The 20,916-nt window shown below is 43.9% G+C and overlaps 1 protein-coding gene across 1 annotated transcript; it reads left to right on the top strand.

The window, feature by feature from the left end:
* Nucleotides 1-16,829, top strand: wdr1 (WD repeat domain 1). The gene is made up of 15 exons (XM_035426850.1): nt 1-219; nt 1,214-1,335; nt 1,672-1,762; nt 2,440-2,587; nt 4,528-4,708; nt 9,020-9,097; nt 9,604-9,684; nt 10,399-10,632; nt 12,261-12,348; nt 12,548-12,704; nt 13,016-13,103; nt 13,727-13,837; nt 14,266-14,439; nt 14,733-14,877; nt 16,156-16,829. The coding sequence occupies exons 1-15, from the start codon at nt 204-206 to the stop codon at nt 16,260-16,262; spliced, it is 1,821 nt and encodes a 606-aa protein (XP_035282741.1). The 5' UTR covers nt 1-203; the 3' UTR covers nt 16,263-16,829.
* The last annotated feature ends 4,087 nt before the right edge of the window (nt 16,830-20,916 follow it).

The following is a 20,916-nucleotide window of genomic DNA, read 5'->3' on the forward strand; positions in this document are numbered from 1 at the left end:
GCTCTATGGTCTAGAGAGGGGTGGCTGCTCGTGCTCGCGTCTGAGTCGACTTTACTATATATGGGCAAAGCCAAGCAAACCTTCTGCGGAGCTGGCTTCCGTGTTTGTGCGATTAGGCGAGTCTAGACCAGCCGGTGGCAGGGACGGATAAGGGAGGCTTGGTTTTCCATTCATTCGGGGAGATTAACACCAAATCAGCGAAAATGGCCTGTGAATTAAGTAAGTGCATAGATAACAAAACATCTTGTCCTTCTCTTTGTTCATCTTGCATGGAACGATCTAGTTCCCGAATTTATTTATTTTGCGACAGAGTTAGCCTGGCTATATCATAGAGTCTGTATATTATCCAACGAAAACATCTAACATTAGCCAGCGAGCTATCGTCTGGTTTCTGTACGCGATGAGCAACCTCGCCCATTGCTGCCAGGTTAATGCCCATGGCTGGCTGTCTGCTTGCATCTGCACTATTTAGTTGTGTTAACTAGCTGTGCATTTTAGACGGTCTATCAACTATCTGCAAAGGTCTTGTAATATCTTCGTCCTGGTTCTCCCGTCTCAAGAAATCTGTCATCCGGGTATCAGTTTATTAGAAGTAGCTAGCCTGGCTAACTAGGAAAACCTATCGCCATTTGTACAATGCGGAACTATAGAGCTGGTTGTTATGACATGACAGTTCTAGGGACGCGGAGGCCTGTTTAACTCAGCCGGCAGTGGTCAACGTTAAGATTGATAGGAGTCTAGCCACTTTTCTTCTTGTATGGTGTATTTTTTGCCCGGTTATGACTGAGATCGCAGTGCCATGTGTTTGAGAGCATTTAAATGCCTGGCTATAGTTGTCATTTACTCTGGAAGTTTCCCCAATTGCATGATAGATCATTTAACATGCTACAAAAAACTACTTTGCTAGCGAACTATTGGCGTTGTTCTATTCAACTTTATCTGTAACTAAGTTAGCTACGTAGTTATTTATATATTGCTGATTTCTTTGCAATTGTCCAATGCAGAAACGTTTTACATAATGTAACCAGCAAGGTACTATTAAAAAAGACCTCCTCCTGTGCCAAGCCATCCATTAATAGCATGATTACATTGTAAATAGCCTTGTAACTCAAATTCATACGCTGAAGGAATGTACAGTGATGCTAGCGTTGAGTCTTAAAATTGATTGAATGTTCCTGTTACCGTTTCTCCCTTTCTCACCGTGCGCGCGCAGAACAAGTGTTCGCCAGTCTCCCTCAGATGGAGAGAGGCGTTGCAAAAGTCATCGGAGGCGATCCCAAAGGAAACAACTTTCTGTACACCAACGGAAAGAGCGTCATCATCAGAAACATTGATGTAAGTTTTGTAGTATTGCATTTATCTGAATCGTCCATTTATTTGTACCCCACCTACTCGTTCTCATGTAAGCTACAATATGCAACTATTGCGACGTTACGTATTGCTTTTTTAATGTCACGTTAATCACTAAGTCAAAGAGAAGCTTTTGACTCCCTGCAGTCGATTTTCGCTGAAGAGAATATCCAGGGATGAGTTGGAGGGGATGATGCTTTTACCAAGACCTTCGAATTTCAAATGTTTTCTTTGTTACCAATATATGATGTAAATTCATGCTTGACAGTGAGCTCAAATTCTAGAGCTGGGATATGACATATGAAATTCCGTTTTTCGCAGAATCCGGCAATAGCGGATATTTATACCGAACATGCTCATCAAGTCCATGTTGCCAAGTATGCGCCCAGCGGCTTTTACATCGCTTCAGGAGGTACGAACAGCAATCCTTGTATGCCCCGAAACTTTATTTAGAGTGCAGGTCTGGCTTTGAGGTAAGGAGCTGACATTTCAGTCTGATTTGATTCCCATATATGATGTGCTGACACAGTAGACAAGATCAAGGTAATTATCTTGCTTGCAAAAAATGTATGCAAAATCTCAGCTGTTCTTAACAATAGAGACAAAACAAGAGCAGGAAAAAATGAAGTAATATATTGGCCTTAAAGCATGCAGACTGTTCTGATAGATTATTTTAAATTCTGCATCAACAGCTTTTTTGTTGTGTATTTGTGTATAATGTGTACTTCTGTAGTGTGCTGTTCTTCTCTTTTTATTGTACTTAAAAATGATGACATGCCTGTACGTCCTCCATACACCCAACAGAGTCACAGACCTAAGCCTGAATGGGGGTGTGAGCATACATAATGAAATCTCTAGCATTGGTTCAAATGTAGAAATTTAACACCAGTTGGTTATTGGCGCAGTTGTTTTTAATACAAATTTTTACATAATAAATCTTGTCAAATGTCATGTCTAATCGATTAGAAAGAATGACATCTATGTACAGTGTTCGTTTTTATTAATGGTAAGATTCCATTCCCCGATTATTTTGCCTTCATTAAAGTATTGGAGCACTGGGGTTCATAGACGTTATTGTCCTGTACTCAGATGCGTCAGGTAAAATCCGGATCTGGGACACGACCCAGAAGGAGCACCTGCTGAAGTATGAGTACCAGCCTATTTCGGGGGCAATCAAGGACATTGCCTGGTCAGGAGACAACAGCCGGATTGCTGTCGTCGGCCAGGGACGGGAAAAGTGAGTTCTCTTCTTCTGTGCCAGCTTAGAGTTTTTGGGTTCTGATACACCCGTAAAATATAGACGTTCTGCATGAGTGAAAATGTCTCTGGTTTCCGCTGAAGTAGTAAGGAAGCAGCGCGTACACTTTGGTGTACTACCTCACACCCCTGTGTGTATTTGTAGCAGGCACCGGTTTTAATTGGAAGTGACGTGAACTCTATCTTCCTATATCTATGCTGGAATGCTGTGTACAGGTATTGTGTATTTCAGAAGTCCAGAATGAGGTGTCCTCTAATGACAGTGAGGAACTGCAAAAAATTAAAATGCAGAAGCTGCGGGTTGGTCACATTGAGCTGTATTTCTCTGGCAGCAATAGAGTTGGGTGGAATGATCTCCGTGGATCTCTCCTTTCTCATGGGGGCAGCTGTATAAATGAATTGTTAAAAAATGATAGCCCAGCAGGTTTCTCTAGGTAAGAGCGTCTGCCAAGTGCTTAGGTCAGTGGTTCCCAAACCTCTCCTCAGTTACCCCTGCCGGATCCAGGTATTTGACGTGTTCCACCTCAAGCACACCTGATACGACATACCAAGCCCTTGATTAGTTGCTCCAGGTGTGCTTGAGGGGGGACAGATCAAATACCTGGATCTGGCTGAGGGACCCCGAGGAGGGGTTTGGGAACCCCTGGCCTAGGTGAAACTGGGGCCCTGCGAAGGCTAGCCAAAACTGGTTCAAAAGCAGGCCAACAACATGCAGCATGAGGTGGGTTTCTGTTACGGTATCTGAGGTACAGGGCATAGCCCAGAACAGTGCAGTCTTCCCAGGTATCCATCTCTGGTTGTACGCAGTGGTCAGGGCTCAGCGCTAGCTCCCCAGGCCACATCTCCTCAGTTTCTGGCACTGATGCAGGAAGCGATTTAATTGCATAGTTTACAGACTCCACCCATTGGTATGCAGTTTGCTTATTATTAACACAAGCTACACAACCAGGATTTCTTACCAATATCTGCCCCTGATTATTTTACTGGGGGCCAATGTTGGCACAGACAGAATGACAAAAAGAGCACCTAGTTCCGACACAAGGGAGGTGCCTTCCTGAGAGATTCACTCCAGTCCGGGCTGTGGATCAGTTTAATTGAAGTGTCCAAGCAAGGCCACGGATCATTTAACTTCCACTGTAAACAATACCCGTCATTACACAGTGAACTGTGATGGGAGTCATTTTGTGCAATCTAAAAATCTTTTAAGCCATGCAGTGTGTTTTGGTCTTGTGTGACATAAAGCTGCCTCGGTTTTTCTTTCCACGAACAAGCACTCCTCAGTCTGTGATTTGTGGCTATTTGTCTATTTCTGTGGAACCAAATTACATAGAAATGAAATCATTCTTGGCATTGCACCGGGTTGAGTTTACAGTGGTTTCCCAGCTTTACCTAGTGGAAGCATGGCAGCAGTTTTGAGCTTTATGAATGATAAAACTTTAGACCAGGGTCGCACAACTGCTTTCTTTTAGTACCCATGCGTTCGTAGGTGTACATTCTGACCAATTATTCTGGCTTAATTTTCTGACTATCTGTGCACACCAGTGCAGGTACACGCCTATATCAAACTGCAGTAAAACCTGTAAAAACATTTTAACCATGAATACATATGCAGTCTGCTGCTGTGCCTCCCAAGGATGGTAGCAGGCTCAATCAGTTCATTGAAACATTGAGCAATGATGGGTTCATGGGTATTTTGGTATCTTCCAGAGTTACTGTATCGCTTATTATAGTTAGTGTACCTCTTATTAAATGACACATTTTACATTTTAAGCATTTAGCTGACACTCTTATCCATGGTTACTAACTATTAGTGCAAACATGGCCTTAACATGGCCAGCTGAGCCAGGTGGTCTTCAGGGCGCATCTTTGAGTCCGCTGAATGAGTGTGATGTAATGTTTTGTTTTGTTTTGTATTGGCAGGTTCGCAGCGGTGTTTTTATGGGACTCCGGTTCCTCCGTGGGCGAGATCACCGGACACTCAAAGGCCATCACCAGCGTGGACATCAAGTCGTCACGTCCATACCGACTGGCCACCGGCAGCGACGATCAAACCTCTGCGTTCTTCGAAGGGCCGCCCTTCAAGTTCAAAGTTATGATGACGGTACTGCCCTGCCCTGTCTTCAGCTTATTGGGGGGGGTTGATCTTTCTTTGATTTTTGGAAACACAAATCTAACAATGTCATTATCAAACGTACGTTTTTCTGATTACTAGTTTATTAATGCTGATTTTTCAAACACAAAATGTAAAATTTTCTGGCACAAAATCTCTCTTTGAGACTGAGGACCTTGGTATTTGTTTAACATCCCCATCTAGGTGTATTTTAAAACCTTAAAAATATTCTGTATTGAATAATAATTCGTTTATAATGGGTTTTCCACCAAAAAAAAAATATCAGGGAACTCCTGAAAATGGCTTAATAGCATTTCTATAACCTTTACCCTCATTGATAATGCCAGGATCTATGAATATGCAAATTGGCAACGCTTGGTGCTGTGGTCCTTGGATAGATAGTAGGCGTGGCACCCAGGTTGAAAATCAATTTCTTCGCGAAACCCATCAGCTTCTGCATGAGGTTCCGGAGGCTGTCATCTGTAAAATGTGCGCTATAAACACGGATTGCCTCTGCACTGTTAGGTACGTCCATAGGAGTTTTATAAACAAATCCCACCCATTTTTGTTTTAGAATGGGCTCCTGTGGTAATGCGTGGGAGAAAGTTCATACCTCAGGGTTGCATCCTAAAACTGCACTGTCTGCAATGTTTAACACACCAATTATCACAACAGTGTCACTAACTAGTCTGCATTCTGTGTGCTAAGGTTTCAGTTTACCACATCACTCACTTGTAATTTGCATATCTTTGCATAGTGGACCAACACATTTGTGACGTTTCAAATTTCTCTAGAATATTGTTAATTTTGGTTGACTATGAACTACCTTTTCAAGTATCTTACTCATGAAGGGTAGATTGCATAGAGGCCTGTAATTACACTAGGATCTAGATTTGGTCTCTTCAATACGGGTTTCAGAACAGCGGTTTTAAAAGCATTTGGAAAGATTTCTGTCTCCAGAGATAATTTTTTAGAACAGATGTGGAGACACTAAAAAAGTTTTTTTCTTAAATCTAGTAGGAACAGGGTTGAGATGACATGTTGAAGATTTGATTTGTGTTACAATCTCAAAGGGTTCTGCCTCAGAGATTCTGGTAAAGCTCCTCATAGTGGCCATCTTGTTAGAGGGCAGATCATCTAAGTTAATGGTGTTTCTAATACCAGCTCTAGTGGCTGTTATTTGTTTGCTAAAAACGTGTGCAAATTCTTCACTTTGAGGCTTGAAGCTTGGCTAAGAAAATCAGAGGCTGGGGGAGGATTTAGTAATTGGTGAATAATTGAAAAGTACCATAGAAGAATTGCTACCATTCTCAGCAATGATCTTTGTAAAGTGGGCTCTTCTCTCAGTGCATATATATTTATTATAGGTAGTAATGCGTTCCTTAAAAACGATGCAATGAACCTTTAGTTTGGTTGTTCTCCGGTTTCTTTTGACTTTTCTCTTAATCTCTTAGATCGCAGATAGTACTATTTATCCATGGCCTCGCTTTTTCACAAGGCCTCTTTCTGACCTTAACAGGGGCGACTTTGTTCAGTATATTACTTACATTTTTATTAAAGGCATCAACCATTTCTTTTATAGAGCCGTTAACAGTACATAGATCAGAGGAATTTGCAAGCTCAGAACTTTTGTTCAGCTGCGGCATCTAATGGGGAAGTACAGAGAAACTATCCGTCTACAGCAGAAGAATGTTTATAAAAGTCGCTCTGGTGACAAGTTCTGCACAAAAATCAATCTGTATAGTCAAAGTCATGCTTCCAAGAGGAATCGACCATTAAAAAACATGCTTGTGAGTGGGGAGGGGGTCTTTAATTCTGCATTTAAACAGTTGTTTATTTGGAGCTTGTTCTCTTTCATTAACAGAGATCTGGGTACGTCACATGTGTATGCATAAAGCACTCATTGATGGCTGTTGGCTATAGAGAACATTCAGCAGTAAAGGAAAATTCTAGTGGCCCCAGAAGAATCATACCTCCCTTATTTGTTCAGGAACAGTCATAATCAACTGCGATTAAATGGTCCTATAAATCTAAAATGTGATGGGCTTAAACTTGCCTCGACCACTGCCAATGTGCAACACCAACCTGAATTATGCTTGGCTGACATTTTTGACCAGAACAGTCAACGCATGCTAGTTGAGTTGGGGAGCGTGTTTTTAACCAGCTTGGTCTCAACCTTTTTTATGATTAATTTCCCTTGATTGAGAGTTTAATGTTGGTTATCAAAATGTTTATGTGTTTGTCATTCATTTTGGGATGAATTGGGCAGTGTTTACCTATCCAATCCAAACAAATAAAAAGTTTAAAAGAATTCAGGAAGAGAAGTGAAGTAGCAGAGACCGATTGGCTGTTTGCTAATCCTTCAAACAGAGGATTGTTGAATGCGGCCCACTGAAAACTCTGGAAAGAGCCTGGATTTCAAACCTGCTCTGTAATCAGCACTGGACTAGCTCTTTTCCCCCCCTCTCCCTCTTTTGGAAGAACTCCTGGAATGAGTGGCCTGTGTCTGGGCTCGTTTTATCAGGAGGGCAACTTGTCAAACAGCCTGCTGCTCCTCTATTCATTCCACAGCCATTAGCACTGTTCTTTGCTTCCGGCACTCTGCTCATTAATAAGTAGGCTTGTGACTAATGGGATGCCCATGCCCACACACTGTATTAATTACTCCCAAACAAGTTTGATGATGGGAGCAAAGTTAAAATTTTTATTTCTTAAAATACTTTAGGTTAGGATGGGCTTCTACATTGACATTATGAAATAAATATAAGCACATTATATTCACATACTACCCAATACTATCAGATATAGATTTTGTCATTTATATGATCTTGAAGCATGGGTTTTGTTGTTAAAGATGGCCTTTTTTGCAGGTTGTGCTGAAAGCTAACACAGTAGATACGTGGTGTATAATTAAAGTGTACTTGGTGATTTTTCTGAATTGTATTTATCATTTAATCTCCCTAACATGATATGATGCAAGAAGCCGAGTGTGCACTTGCCATTGGATTATTCAGTTTGTTGGCACACTTTTTAATCAAGGGAAATTAATGAAGAAAAGTTTGAGACCAATGATCAGTTTATAGGGAAGTTTTATACTACTAATAACGATATCAGCGGTGTTTTAGAGCGAAGTAACACAGTGGCGAGCCATCTAGGTAAACCTAAAAATGTTTTGTGAGTCTACTTCTTCCTTCCAGCACTTTAAATATTTTTACCTTCCCTTCTTCCAAGATTTACCTTGCCTTCTTCTAAGATTGTGACAGGTCAGTGTGGCTAGCAGAGAAGATTTATGAGCCTTTGGAATTCACCGTGTATTTATTCCCCGGGAACTGGGCAGAAAGGCAGGTTTGTCATTTATCATTAGATTCGTATTGGCATACACGGAGCCCTTGCACGGAGCAGATACTTCTTGTTCTGTTCCTGCACTTTATTTGAATGCAAAGGGGCTGCCTCGGGCGAATCGTAGCCGATAAACTGGAGGAAGTGGGTCAGACGTAACCGTAGGCTCAGCTTCTGTCACCGCGGACGAAGAGCTCTGCTCGATAGATAAATAATGTAACGTGATTGCGGAGAAAGTTCCTGACCCATTAGCAGCTGCCGACGGGTTCGTTTAGCAGGCTGTAAATTGCTTGGCTGGCTGGCGCTCACTGGTCTATTAAAGGAAACGGTCGACACGCGGAGAGTAGCTGCGGCACGCTAGCTCTGGGCAATGAACTCCCTGTTCATTCATGATCATTGCATTCTGACATCTCTTTCATTAAGGGATGCGGGTAACGATGGTTGCTGTTATTGCTATTGTTTCTATAATGTGTTTGATCAGTGTTTGGCCTAGCCAGGAAAGTCTATTGTATTGTTTATCAAGTCTCCTTTTTTGAGATAGCTCTTTAATCACCCACACCTGGCTGCTATTCTATAATTGAGTACTATGCTGATCGGTGGCGACGAGTTGTCGTCTGTGCTTTTAACCTGCATTGTACTTACGATAAGTTGACCGATACTATCTGGGCGGCAGTCATGGACGATGTGCTGGTGTTTGAGACTTGAGTGGATAATCTTACCGTATCTTGGGGTTTTGTGTGAATTGGAGCACTTTCTTCTCAATTATTTGCACTTTTAAATTCAGTCGTGTTTAGTGTTGTTGTTTATATTTATTAATTTATTTGTTTGTTATTACCTGAATGTGTCATAGTTAAATTGTAATCAGTAGTTCTCTGACTGAGTCATGTGACTCAGGGAGGTCAGGGAATGTTTTAATGAACTGATTGACCTTGTCTGTGCCCCCCCCCCCCCCCAAATTTCCAGGACCATAGCCGATTCGTCAATTGCGTCCGCTTCTCTCCGGACGGGAATCGGTATGCTACAGCTGCCTCCGATGGTAAGGTAAGTACCCGCTGTCTGCTTCACCTCCTGATTTAAACTTAGGGGAGTGACCGCATCTCTGAAAATAAAGATTACACTAACCGGAGGCCATCCCTACATTTAAGGCACCCTTGTTCTGCTGTTTCCATTGGACAGGGTAAACAAGTGTCATGATAGATGTTCAGTTAACAAACATCCATAATTTATTTTTTTGAACATTATTCAGAAATGAAAATGTTCATATTTTATAAAGTGTGAATATGTTTCATACTTTATAAGTGATACAATGTAATAGTGTAATAAGGCTGTCCATATCATTCCTGCTGGATTTTCCAAATGGCTTTCCGCTGCTGTACCGCTTTAAAGTTTTGGAATGGGGGCAGGAAAGCTTCTGTTTAGAACCCTTAATTTTCAGTTGGATAGTTTCTCCCACGGGAAGCCACTGTGGGAAAATTTGTTGACCGGGTCCCTAGCGGCTTCACGTACATCCACGTTTACACCGTCTCTTCCGTTCTCGTTCAAATCAGATCTTCGTCTATGATGGAAAGACCGGAGATAAGCTTGCTTCCCTGGGCGGTGAAAAGGCCCACGAAGGGGGCATCTACGCGGTGAGTGTCAGACGCGACGCAGCGTCCGCAGCCACCCCGCAGCTGGGTCAAAGTAAACCGGGTTGATGCTTTGTCAAAGCAAAGGGGTGAATTGCCATTAGGAGAGAGAATACGATGTGTACTCTGAGAACAGTCTCTTTTATAATTACTTTTAAAATAACCTGACTAGCTTATCGAAAGTGTTTGTAAAGTAAATCCACATCAGCAGTAGAATTCACAGCAGAGGATTACTCCCAGGTCACATTGGAAGACGCTATGTAATTATATAGCTTATTTTGAAAGTGTAAGCAGTGTGAGAGCAGTACTTTTTCTACTGTTCTACTGTTAGTTTTTTGTTTTTAATTTGTGAGAGTCTCCATTAGTGCAAATTACTTTTGTCACCTCATTCCGCTGACTGAACTCAACCTGAACTTTGTAGCCCACTTTATTAGTCCCGTTACAAAACCTTAAAAACCTCAATCAAATCCACGGCCGTGACCTCCTTACTCTGTCAAGGCACCGCGCTGTTCATGTGTTTCCTGAGAACAGTGAACAACCCCTTGAAAAGGAGATATTGCGCGCCTCTGATGTGATTCATGTGACACATTGGTGCTATATAACAGTGGTGAAGATGACTGAGATTGTAACTAATGATGATGACAGCGACGATGACGGCAGAGGTGATAACGGTACTGCTGAGCTCTAATCCTTTCCTCCGTCGCCCCCCCCCCACAGATTAGCTGGAGTGGCGACAGCTCCCAGCTGATATCTGCGTCGGGAGACAAGACGGTGAAGCTGTGGGACGTGGCCGGCAACACGGCGGTCACCACCTTCAACATGGGCGGCGACGTCAACGACCAGCAGCTGGGCTGCCTGTGGCAGAAGGACCACCTGCTCAGCATCTCCCTCTCCGGCTACATCAACTACCTGGACAAGAACAACCCCGACCGGCCCTTGCGAGTCGTCAAGGTGACCTATGTGGATTTGTAACCGCTCGATTGGCCGCGCGGGTGTCGCAAGAGCAACGATTGGTTGTAAAAGTGAATTTAGAGGCGGGGCTCCCTGCTGAGGCGGCTTCCGTGTAATGACATGTACGCAACCGACGCGGAAGTGCAATTCGCCCAGCGTGTTCGACAGTGTTCCACAGTCTGGGACCGCGTTGTTTTTGCTTAACCATAAAACACTGTACTTTAAATCCAGTTGCTACTAAAAAAATAATATCCTGAGTCTCCCTCTTGCACTTATGCTGGCACTTAACAGTATGCTGTAGGTTTATATGATGTCTCCAAGTGCCATTAGTGACACCGACAGCTTGGTGTGTTGCGTTTGCTCTGAGTGTCTGCTAAAGCACTGAATGTAATTATTGTGGGCACCATGGGGACTCTATCATGTGCGTTATGTAGAAGCAGATCATCTCTTTACTGTGGGTGGGACCAGACCATTTTCGGTAATGACAACAAGCTGATTAGTCCTTGCATTTACTGGAGTTCTCTTCCTTATTTTATTGGTGCCAAAAGCCCTTTTTACAGCATCAGATCCTCTTAAAGGCATCACAGAGTCTTTTCTCTGGCATAGGGTAGCCCACGTGACAACACTGATAAGATAAAAGCTTGTGCGGGGGTTAAGAATCTGCTGGCGACTCGAATAAACAGTCCTACCCCTTCTCTGAACCATGCTCTCTTTGTGCAAAATGAATAAAGTAAAAATTTTGAGATGTTTAAATGATGGCGGATGGAAGTAAAATTCCATGTGACATGTAACAATAACCACTTAGGGTTGTGTAACGGATAGCTAGAATATAATGCTCTTCGCTTCTGAAAAACACTTTTGCCATTCGCTAGTTCAAGAAAGCAAAACTGCTTATAAATTATTCATCTTTTAACAATGAGGAAATAGTTTCCTGCATTTATAAGAATTATGTACGGAGGGATTGCCAGTAAGACTGGGTTTATCATTGTGAATAAAAATGTAAAAAAAACAGGTCAGGTAAGAGAACATACTAAATGGAAGATTTGAATGGTAAAATACTAACTCCCCCACTGAAACCTTCAGTATTGCACATTAATGAATTTCTTGGTTCTCTAGTGTGTATGCACTCACACAAAAAGAAAACGCAAGAGCAGTGTGCCAAAGCAATTCATTGCTTGGCTATAAAAGACATGTTTTCACCCGGCTGCCATTTCCCATGATGTACAGCATAGAGATTTGGCTTTTGGTCCAACTACCCTTGTCCTAAACAGCTGAGTAAAGAATGAAAGCAGTAACTGATTTATTTTATTAATTTTTGTTGTGCTATTGTTATTATCCTTATTTAGTGTATTCCATTTGTGTCGATGACTACTAAAGCAAAAAAAAGTATATTTCCATCTGCACAACTTTAATTCTGAACATAGATCTTCAATAATTGTAAATGCTTATATAAACAGTTAATGACTGTTGTAAATCTTGGACCTCCCTCCCCCCCCCCCCCCTCCCCCGCATATTAAATTATTCACTGATTTAACACTTCTGTAAATGTATCCCCATAATTCTATTCTTAATCACTGGATTCCATAATAACCCTTGTGTTTTTGTTTTTTTATTTATTTCTTCCCTAGGGACACAATAAATCCGTTCAGTGTCTGACGGTGCACAAATCAGAGGGAAGGTCCAACATCTACACAGGTAGCCATGATGGTAATATCTATATCCTTTCACCGAGCTGCGCCTGGACACCAGCTGCCGATTATCACCTGTGTTTGTGTGCTCTTGTGTCTGAGTCCGTGTGGATATCTGTGTGCGCTTAATATTGCCTGTGTGTGCGTGCGTGCGTGCGTGCGTGCGTGCGTGTCTGCACACCGCAACCGTCGCCGTGGCGTATGTTTCTTTAACCCCGCGCCTGCACTTTGCTGGGACGCCGAGACCGGGGACTGCGACGAGTTCCACGGGAAGGGCCACAGCAACCAGGTGTCCAAGATGGTGGTGGACGAGTCCGAGAAGCTGGTCACCTGCAGCATGGACGACACCGTGCGCTACACCAGCCTCGCCAAGAAGGAGTACAGGTGAGCCGGCGAGAAGCGGCAGATGCCCACGGGTCATCGAACAAATGCTCGGGACAACAGACACATCAACTCAAAGCACAAGACCAAGTGGAGCAGGTGGCGGCTAATACACACTGCAATAGCAGGCAGTTTTGTTACTTGCTTTAATGGTGCTAGCCCTATAACCCCCTATAGGTGTTTGTTTTATCGTGTCTTCTTTTCCATTTTTCTGGAAAATGGAAAGAATGTTTCAGATTCAGATGCATGTTTCAGATTCAGGGGGGCAGGGTTGACCGAAATAAAAATGGGGCGTTTTTGTGTGTGTCCGGCAGTGCTTCTGACATGGTGAAGATGGACCTTCAGCCCAAGTGTCATGCCGTGGGACCAGACGGATACGTGGTGGTCGTCTGCATCGAGCAGGTAAACAGTCCTTCCTGCGCTTTCCTTGGCCTGTCAAGTGTTGATGCAGGTGCAGGTGATGTGCTGCATCGATATAATTTACTTGAAATGGTTTCTGTGAAACTTTGCATATTCTCACACGTAGATTTAGTCTATGTTCTTATCCAGAGCAACTTGCAGAGCTTACTTTTTAAATTTTTATGGTATGTGTACCATCCAAAGCTGTGCTTTTTTGTACAGTACATAAGCATGCTGTATGCTTTTGTTCTGTAGAAAGCTGTAGGCCTCCTGTTACTGCTGCAGTTCGGGCTTGATTTAACTGCAGTGCCTCATCTTGGACTCAAACCTGCAGCCTCTAAATTATGAATCCAGTTTCATATCCGTGAACACTCCCATACTTTTCTCAGACTGCATGTGTACAAAGCTTTATGAGATATGAAATTGTCACCGTCTGCAGAAGAAACCTTGCTGTCACTCATTTAATCACTGAGTGACTGAGTCACTACCCCCCCCCCCCCACAAAGTAAGGTAATACCTCTATTTTAACACTAGGTGGCAGAAGGGCACCAGTAAATTGACCTTTCATTACTTCTGAACTGAAGCGGTTGTTTGAATCGTGTGCGTCGCTGTGTTCATGTGGACAGCTGGTGCTGCTGAAGGGCGGGAAGAAGGTGTTCACCCTGGACAACCTCGGGTACGAGCCGGAGGCCGTCGCCGTCCACCCACGCGGCGGGACTGCCGCGGTAGGAGGGTCGGTAAGTCCCAGTCATAGGTTACTGTACATTCAATTTTTTGGCTGACGCTTTTTATCCTAAGCGACGTACATTAGGTGCATACCAAAGATCATTGGAACAACTACATAACATTGGTCCAATATGGTACAATGCTCATTTTGTACAGTTATTCATTGCCATGAACATTAAGACTAGTTCACAGAGTGAACATTACTCTGACCTAACATATGATAAGCCAAACTAGGAGGAGGGTCATAGGTCCCAGTGCACCACCATTTTGAAATCTCAGGCCAACTTCTGCTTTGTATTATTTAATTATCTGTTTATTTAATCTAAAGATTTTGCACACGCACGTGAGCGAGAGAGAGAGAGAGTGAGAATGTGTGTTTACTGAGCCTCGCTCGCCCTCACCTTGGGGTTCTTCCTGCTTGTTTTTCCCCGGGTGTTAGGACGGCAAAGTGCATCTGTACTCCATTCAGGGAAGCGCGCTGAAGGACGAAGGGAAGACGATGGACGCTCAGGGTCCCGTCACCGACGCGGCCTACTCCCGCGACGGGGCCTACCTGGCCGTCTCGGACGAGAGGAAGGCCGTCACCGTCTTCACCGTGGCCGACGCATACGCCGTAAGCCCTGCGCGCTCTCGTCTTTCGGCCTCCGTTTCTCTGCCTGAGAACCAAACCGGCAGTTCCGTCTCTCTCTTTCCCATCCTTCCTCCCTTACTCTCCCTTAACCTCCCTCTCCCTCCTCTCTTTTGATCTCTCGCGATCTTCCTCTTGCTCCCTCTCACTCTGTCATTCTCTTTTTTGCTTTATTGCTTTTTTTTTTTTGTCTTACCGTCTCTCGCTCTGTTCCATTGTCTCTCTCTCTCTCTCTCCCTCCCTGCCTCTATACATCCGTGTGCTTGTCTTGTCTACAGGAGAAGGATGTCTTTTACGGGCACCACGCGAAGGTGATGTGTCTGGCCTGGTCGCCAGACAACGAGCACTTCGCCAGCGGGGGCATGGACACCATGGTCTACATCTGGACCCTCAGTAACCCGGACAAGAGGATCAAGATCCAAGGTGAGCCCTTCCGTCACGGTGAGCTTTGAGTCCACCTTACCCAGGAGAGCGAGGTTTTGAGAACCTCCCACGCCAAGCGGGGCAAGTGCAGCCATTGGCTCTGCTCGGCCAGCCTGCGGTGACATCGCAGCGGCCTCTCCCTTTTTTGTTTGCGGTTCACGAAGCCTCACCCTTGGTATTTAAGACGGGGGGTCACCGTAAACCGAGCTGGCGACGTTCCGGTGATGTCAGTGCTGCGCGGCGTCGGGTTCCGTCGCCGGGGATTCCCAGCCTGCTTCTCATCCGCGGGCCGCCAGGCGGCCATTTCGACACGCTCAAAATGAGCAGCTCTCTGGCCTCCTCCCACGTTGTTGCGTCGCGTCAACAGATGCGAAGGAGACAGGGAGACGTCCAGCGGCGAGCGGTATCGGCCCGGCCGTACGCTGCTCTGCTGCAGAACATAGCTGAGCTCATCCTGTTTACGCGGTGTCTTCTAGCAGCAGTCTTTTGGGTCGTGCTGCTCAATTGATGACATGTGTATTGATTGACGTTTAATGCTTTGAAGTCTGACACTGTTAAGTGTAAAGTATTATAAACCGGATGGTTTCCGGTCCTAGCTGCTGATTGGTCAATACTAACAACGCCCTTGAGGCGTGACTATATTCACAATATAGCACGGCCTCTGGTGCCCTGTTGCTTAATTAAAGCGCAGACATTTACGCAGGTCCTTCCGGCATTCTGATCAGATCAGTGTTCTCAGTTACATGATTAGCTTTTATTTATGAGTGGCAAAACAGTTTTCAGTAATGCCGACAATATGTTTTTCAGATTTTTAAGTTTTGTGTAAAAACGTTTTTCGCCAAAGCTGCTCACAGACACAGGTCCCAAGGTGGGCTTTTTACATGATGACGGGGACAGTGGAGGGAAAACTGATCAAAGGGGAAATGTTCTTTTCTCTGCTGGTATTTAGGAGATGCTCTTGTCCAGAATGACTTACAGTGCAAACACAAGTGGACTGAGCACGGATCAAAGTACAGTAATTCTGCCTTGGGAAAAGGGCATTCCCAAGAGAGAGCAAGAGCCAGACTCTATTGAGAGCTCGCCAACGACAGCCTTGAACATTTAACTTAAGTTGTGCATTAAACTATATTAAATCAACCATTTTATGCTTGTACAAAGCTGTGTCCCAGGCAGAATACTAACCTTATTGTTGTTTAACTCATCCCTTTTTGGAAGGACCTGTAGGCTGCCCCAATCGGAATGCTCACCAATGTGTTGTTCATTTCATCTCTCCTTCAGATGCTCACCGGCTGCACCACGTCAGCAGCCTGTCATGGCTGAACGAGAACACCCTGGTGACAACCTCGCATGACGCCTGCGTCAAGCAGTGGACTGTCAAATTCTAACCGGTGCCAGCGGCTCTTTGGATCATCAGGGACTAGAACTGCTGTAGAAGACATGGCGTTCTCCTCTATCAGTCTGTGTATCTGTCCCCACCCCCCCCCCTGTTCTGATAGGTCCCTGAGCCGTCATGGCGACGGGGGAAAAAGGTTCACATCTAAACACGTATGCTGTATTTTTGAAGCTTTAGTCGGCTTAACTGATTGCACGGAAAACACAAAGGAACACACAAAAAAAAAAATAGAAGCACTTAACATTATATCTGGAGCTTTTTCAAATAAAAAAAAAAAAGTAAATAAAAAATAAAAAAAGAGACACCCGCATAAAGGAAAAAAACTTTCTATGCTCGACATTCCAGAGACAGCCATCTTGTCTCAGTTCAAACGGGGGATAGAGAGCTCCGTCTGCTCGCTTATTTCTATTGAGGGATGTGTGTTAAAATTGTATGGAGTGGGATTTGACTTTCTGCCTGGTTGTGTGACCGTGGGATGTTTCTGTATCTTCCAGAATTGTTACGTTGAGTGGGTGGGTGGAAAGGAAAGTAAAATTAAAGCTTATGGTGGATAACAGTGTGCAAGGTGTAGCTCCTGCATCCTCTATCATTATGTTCTTTGTATCTCACTGTTTTGTTGCCTCAATTTTTTTTTTCTTACCGGTGAGTATGATTCATAACAATTATAATAATGACGATGATGATGATGACATTAAAAAAAATAAAACATTTTTATGCATTTCCAACAGATCTCAAGTCCCATCTCACACTAATCCATAATCCATCTTTTTCCTGAAAGGGTTCTTCTATTCATTACATTTTTTTAAATGGATTTTTGTTTGTTTTCACCAAACGGATTAGCATAGGCTTTAGACAGTTCTATTAGAATAAGTATTACTGGGCCCCAAGATGCTAATCTGTTTCTTTCGATTATTGTGTCACCAAACCAAAAGTGTGTAGCTGTAACTGAATACTTTGGGTCCTAATTCTTGTCATGCACTGACGGGACGCCTCCTCACGAACGTTTCTGCAGGCGCGTCATTTGGCTTGCAAAACCTCTGTCACCAGCAGCGCAGGCCTCCCTGGAGTCCTTCGGGGGGGTATCTCCCCGCTATGCTTTTTGCTCGTCTGAATGCGGGGAGAGGGGTTGCAGCCGCCTCTGGTTCCCGTCGCTTGGACCCAGGTCTGTATTTTTACTGGCTGTGACGAGAGGAACCGCCCACTGAATGGCCGTGTTCCTCGCGTGTTGACACTGTAGGGTACCGTTGGGAGGGTGAGCCGCGCCGGAAGAGCTGTCGCTGAGACCGAGAGCGGTTTCTCCCGGTTTCTCCCATCTTCAGCCTCCCTCGCTTTGTTTCTCACCTGCTCATCTCCGCCCTCGTCTGAAACGGCAGCGCAGCTCTCTGCTTTCTCTGCATTATTCATTTGGTTTTACTGACTTGCAATTCAGGCAAATGTGCCCTTTCTGAATGACACTTGAAGGACAGGCGATCAGTGGTATTCAAATCTGTGTTCATGCCTGTAACCATCTCAGGTTACTGTATTTCATTCATTTATTTTAGTGCTTTCGGAGAACAGATTTTGCAACCAAAAGTAAATTAAGTCTGTAATTATAAAATGGCATTCTCACAAATGTTTAAAGTGGGACCAGCGTTTTGTTGATATGTGTTTGTATTCAGTAGATGGATTTGAATTCTGGTAGGTGGTCACCAGTATACATCCAGTCCAGAGAGATGTTGAATTCCATCTGCCCTTATTTGGAATGTGAATTCAAACATTCTAAATGTAGCAAAATAATGCATGTTGATATTGCCTCAGTGGTAAACAAGGTTTTTAGCCATTCACGGTGATGGATGTCAATGTTTTTTCTGGAATAATTCACACATGAGTCACAGATCAAATTGCTTTCTGCAGAGCTTGCCCATGTTAAAACACTCTGCCGGATGTTCATAAACATGCATTTTTGAGAATCTCTTGTCAGGTTTATTTTTAAACCTCTAATTTCATAAGAATGGTTTCGCGTCAGAATCATTTTACTAATAATTGTAGAATTTAAAATTATTTTTAAGCCTGGGTAGATTAGTGTGTGTGATCCTATATAAGACCTTGAATGAATCATTACATTAATTCTTTATATGTTGAAGTAGTTCTTTTTTAATTTTTTTATTTGTTTTTTTTTTTTTTTTAATGGCTTCTGGCAAATTCTGCAAATTTCTATAGATCAAAATTTTACTGATCTATAGAAATGCCTTGCTTTCACTGTTGTGGAATTATATTGGGTGAATTTTGTGTAGCTATCAGAATCAGAATCAGAATCGAATTTATTGCCAAGTACATTTACACATACGAGGAATTTGCTTTGGTCAACACACCGAGGCAGCCATCTGCGGCGCCAACTTATTAGATGAGAAATGAGAGAACAGGAGGAAGGAGGAGGAAGAAAAACAGTCCTTTCAATGAAACGAGAGGGCACTCGTTTCATTGAAACGAAGAAAAAACCTCAGCACATAGCAACATCATAAAAACATTACAAACATTACAACATTACAACAAAAACTCGAAGACTTGCACATGTGGTAGGGGGTAGGGTGTCGGGGAGGGGAAGTGTCGCAGCACAGACACTGGGGGGAGCGCTCAGCCGCTCAGGCGCAGCGCATCAACCCTCAGCAGACTGCACTGTAACGGGGGAGGGAGGGGGGGTGGGAGCCAAGAAGGCGTTGAGTAGGAGGTGGTGTGTGTGTTGTCTTCATGTGCGTGTGTGTGTAAGTCCATGGACTTCATCTCCACCACAGTCTCAACATTGTCTCTGCCGTCTGATACTGATGACGAGGACACGGCCGTTGCCGTGGAGATAACCTCGAAGAGTCCTGATCCAGAGACAAAGTTCCATAGGAGCAGGGAGGTGGGGGTAGGGCCGAGCATCTGGCTGCATAACAATCCAGGAGAGTGGAGAGATATCAGCCTTCCAAGGCCGATGTGGGGGAGCCAATGAGGATAAGGATTGTTTTGGGTTCAGGCAGACTTCTGCATTTTTCGTCTACCTTTAGTCCTGTGGTTCTCTCAGCGTTGTTCCAATCATCCGAATTAGTGGCCCATTTCAGTGAGCCGAACCGACAACTTCTCCAAGTTGGTATCCGTCATGCGAATTTGCGATCCAATCGCATCCAGTTTGCGATTGAGCTCACAAATCGCTTGAGTCTGAGTGTTGACAGCCCTGCCCGTTCCCTCAATGGCGGGCAGCTTCCCAATTAGTGCTGCCAACGCCTTCGGCATTTTGCGATAAATCAGGATGCTGCCAGCTCCAAACAGCAGAAAGCCTGTTATCATAATTCCAATCAAGTAAACGTCTTCAACATCCTCAACGGAAAGAATCGACAGGCACACGACCCTCCACTCGTTCCAGGAGTCCATCGTGTATCCGGCTGCAAACGTTCCGTCAGGGCAAGAGGGCTCTCCCTGACCCGTTCTTCTCGTCGAGAAAATACTATCAATTGCGTTGAGAGACCAGTTGATCAGATCCATGCTTTTAGGTTTCGGAGAGAAATGCAGAGAGAGGCTCCGGATAGTTCAGACAGACGCAGCACAAGACAAGAGAGCAGCAAGCAGGGGCAGATAAGGGCAGGGAGGGAGCAGAGGAAAAAGCGTCCGCCTTCGTTGAGAGCAGGAAAATTGATATTGGATTGTTTAAAGCAGGGCTCTCAAACTCAAATCCTGGAGAGCCACTGTGTCCGCTGGTTTTTGATGTGTTCTTGCACTTAGGTGCTTAATTTAAGTCACCGTTTGGCTAAAGGGTCTGCACACCTAGTTTCCAAGGCCTAAATCGGCTTCTGGTTGAAAGGAAATCACAAAAACCAGCAGTGACTGCGGCCCTGCAGGACTGGAGTTTGAGACCCCTGGTTTAAAGCATATACTTGATGCAAGTATGTATTTAGAAAAAACACTACTTTTTCTACAGAAAAGAGGATACTTAACAGAATACCATCTACAATTAAACTTTGCAATTAAAACAATAAGGGGTTCTAATAAAATAGGTAAACAAAAATGAAACAGTGCTAAGTGAGAGAACGATACAGACCTGAATGCTTGACCCCTCCAGAGAGGGGTGGCTCTGTTATGCTGTGAAGGGCATTTGCCTGGCATGGTTTGGGTCCACTTGGAGGGAAGGGTCACTGCAAATCAATACAAAGTTATTATGAATGATCACCTTTATCCTATAATGAAACATTTTTATCCTGATGGGAGTGTTTTTTTGCAGGATGACCATACCCCCATCCACAGGGCACTGGGGGTCACTGAATGGTTTGATGACTATGAAAATGATGTGAATCACATGCTATGGCCTTTGCAGTCACCAGAACTCAACCCAATTGAACACCTATAGTGGACTTTGGACCAATGTGTTAGACAGCACTCTTCACCATCATCATCATCATCTTTTGGAAGAATGGTGGTCCAGCCCTTTCGTAGAGTTCCAAAGATTTGTAGAATCTATGGCAAGGCACATTGAAGCTGTATCTTTTGACTCGTGGTGTCCCAATACCTTAAGACACTTTATGTTGGTTTGTACTTTAATTTGTCACCCGTCTGTATACATTAAAGAAGATAATTAAACAGGTTACACATCTACATGTGAGGAGCAAAAAATGTAATGAACATTTAATTTAAAA

This window comes from Anguilla anguilla, chromosome 7 (genome assembly GCF_013347855.1).
Source record: "Anguilla anguilla isolate fAngAng1 chromosome 7, fAngAng1.pri, whole genome shotgun sequence".
In the NCBI taxonomy this organism is placed as follows: domain Eukaryota; kingdom Metazoa; phylum Chordata; class Actinopteri; order Anguilliformes; family Anguillidae; genus Anguilla; species Anguilla anguilla.

Coding starts and splice junctions, on each gene's coding strand:
- wdr1 (XM_035426850.1), top strand. Junction 12,705..13,015: donor CTCGCCAAGAAGGAGTACAG/GTGAGCCGGCGA, acceptor TGTGTCCGGCAG/TGCTTCTGACATGGTGAAGA. Junction 14,878..16,155: donor CAAGAGGATCAAGATCCAAG/GTGAGCCCTTCC, acceptor TCTCTCCTTCAG/ATGCTCACCGGCTGCACCAC.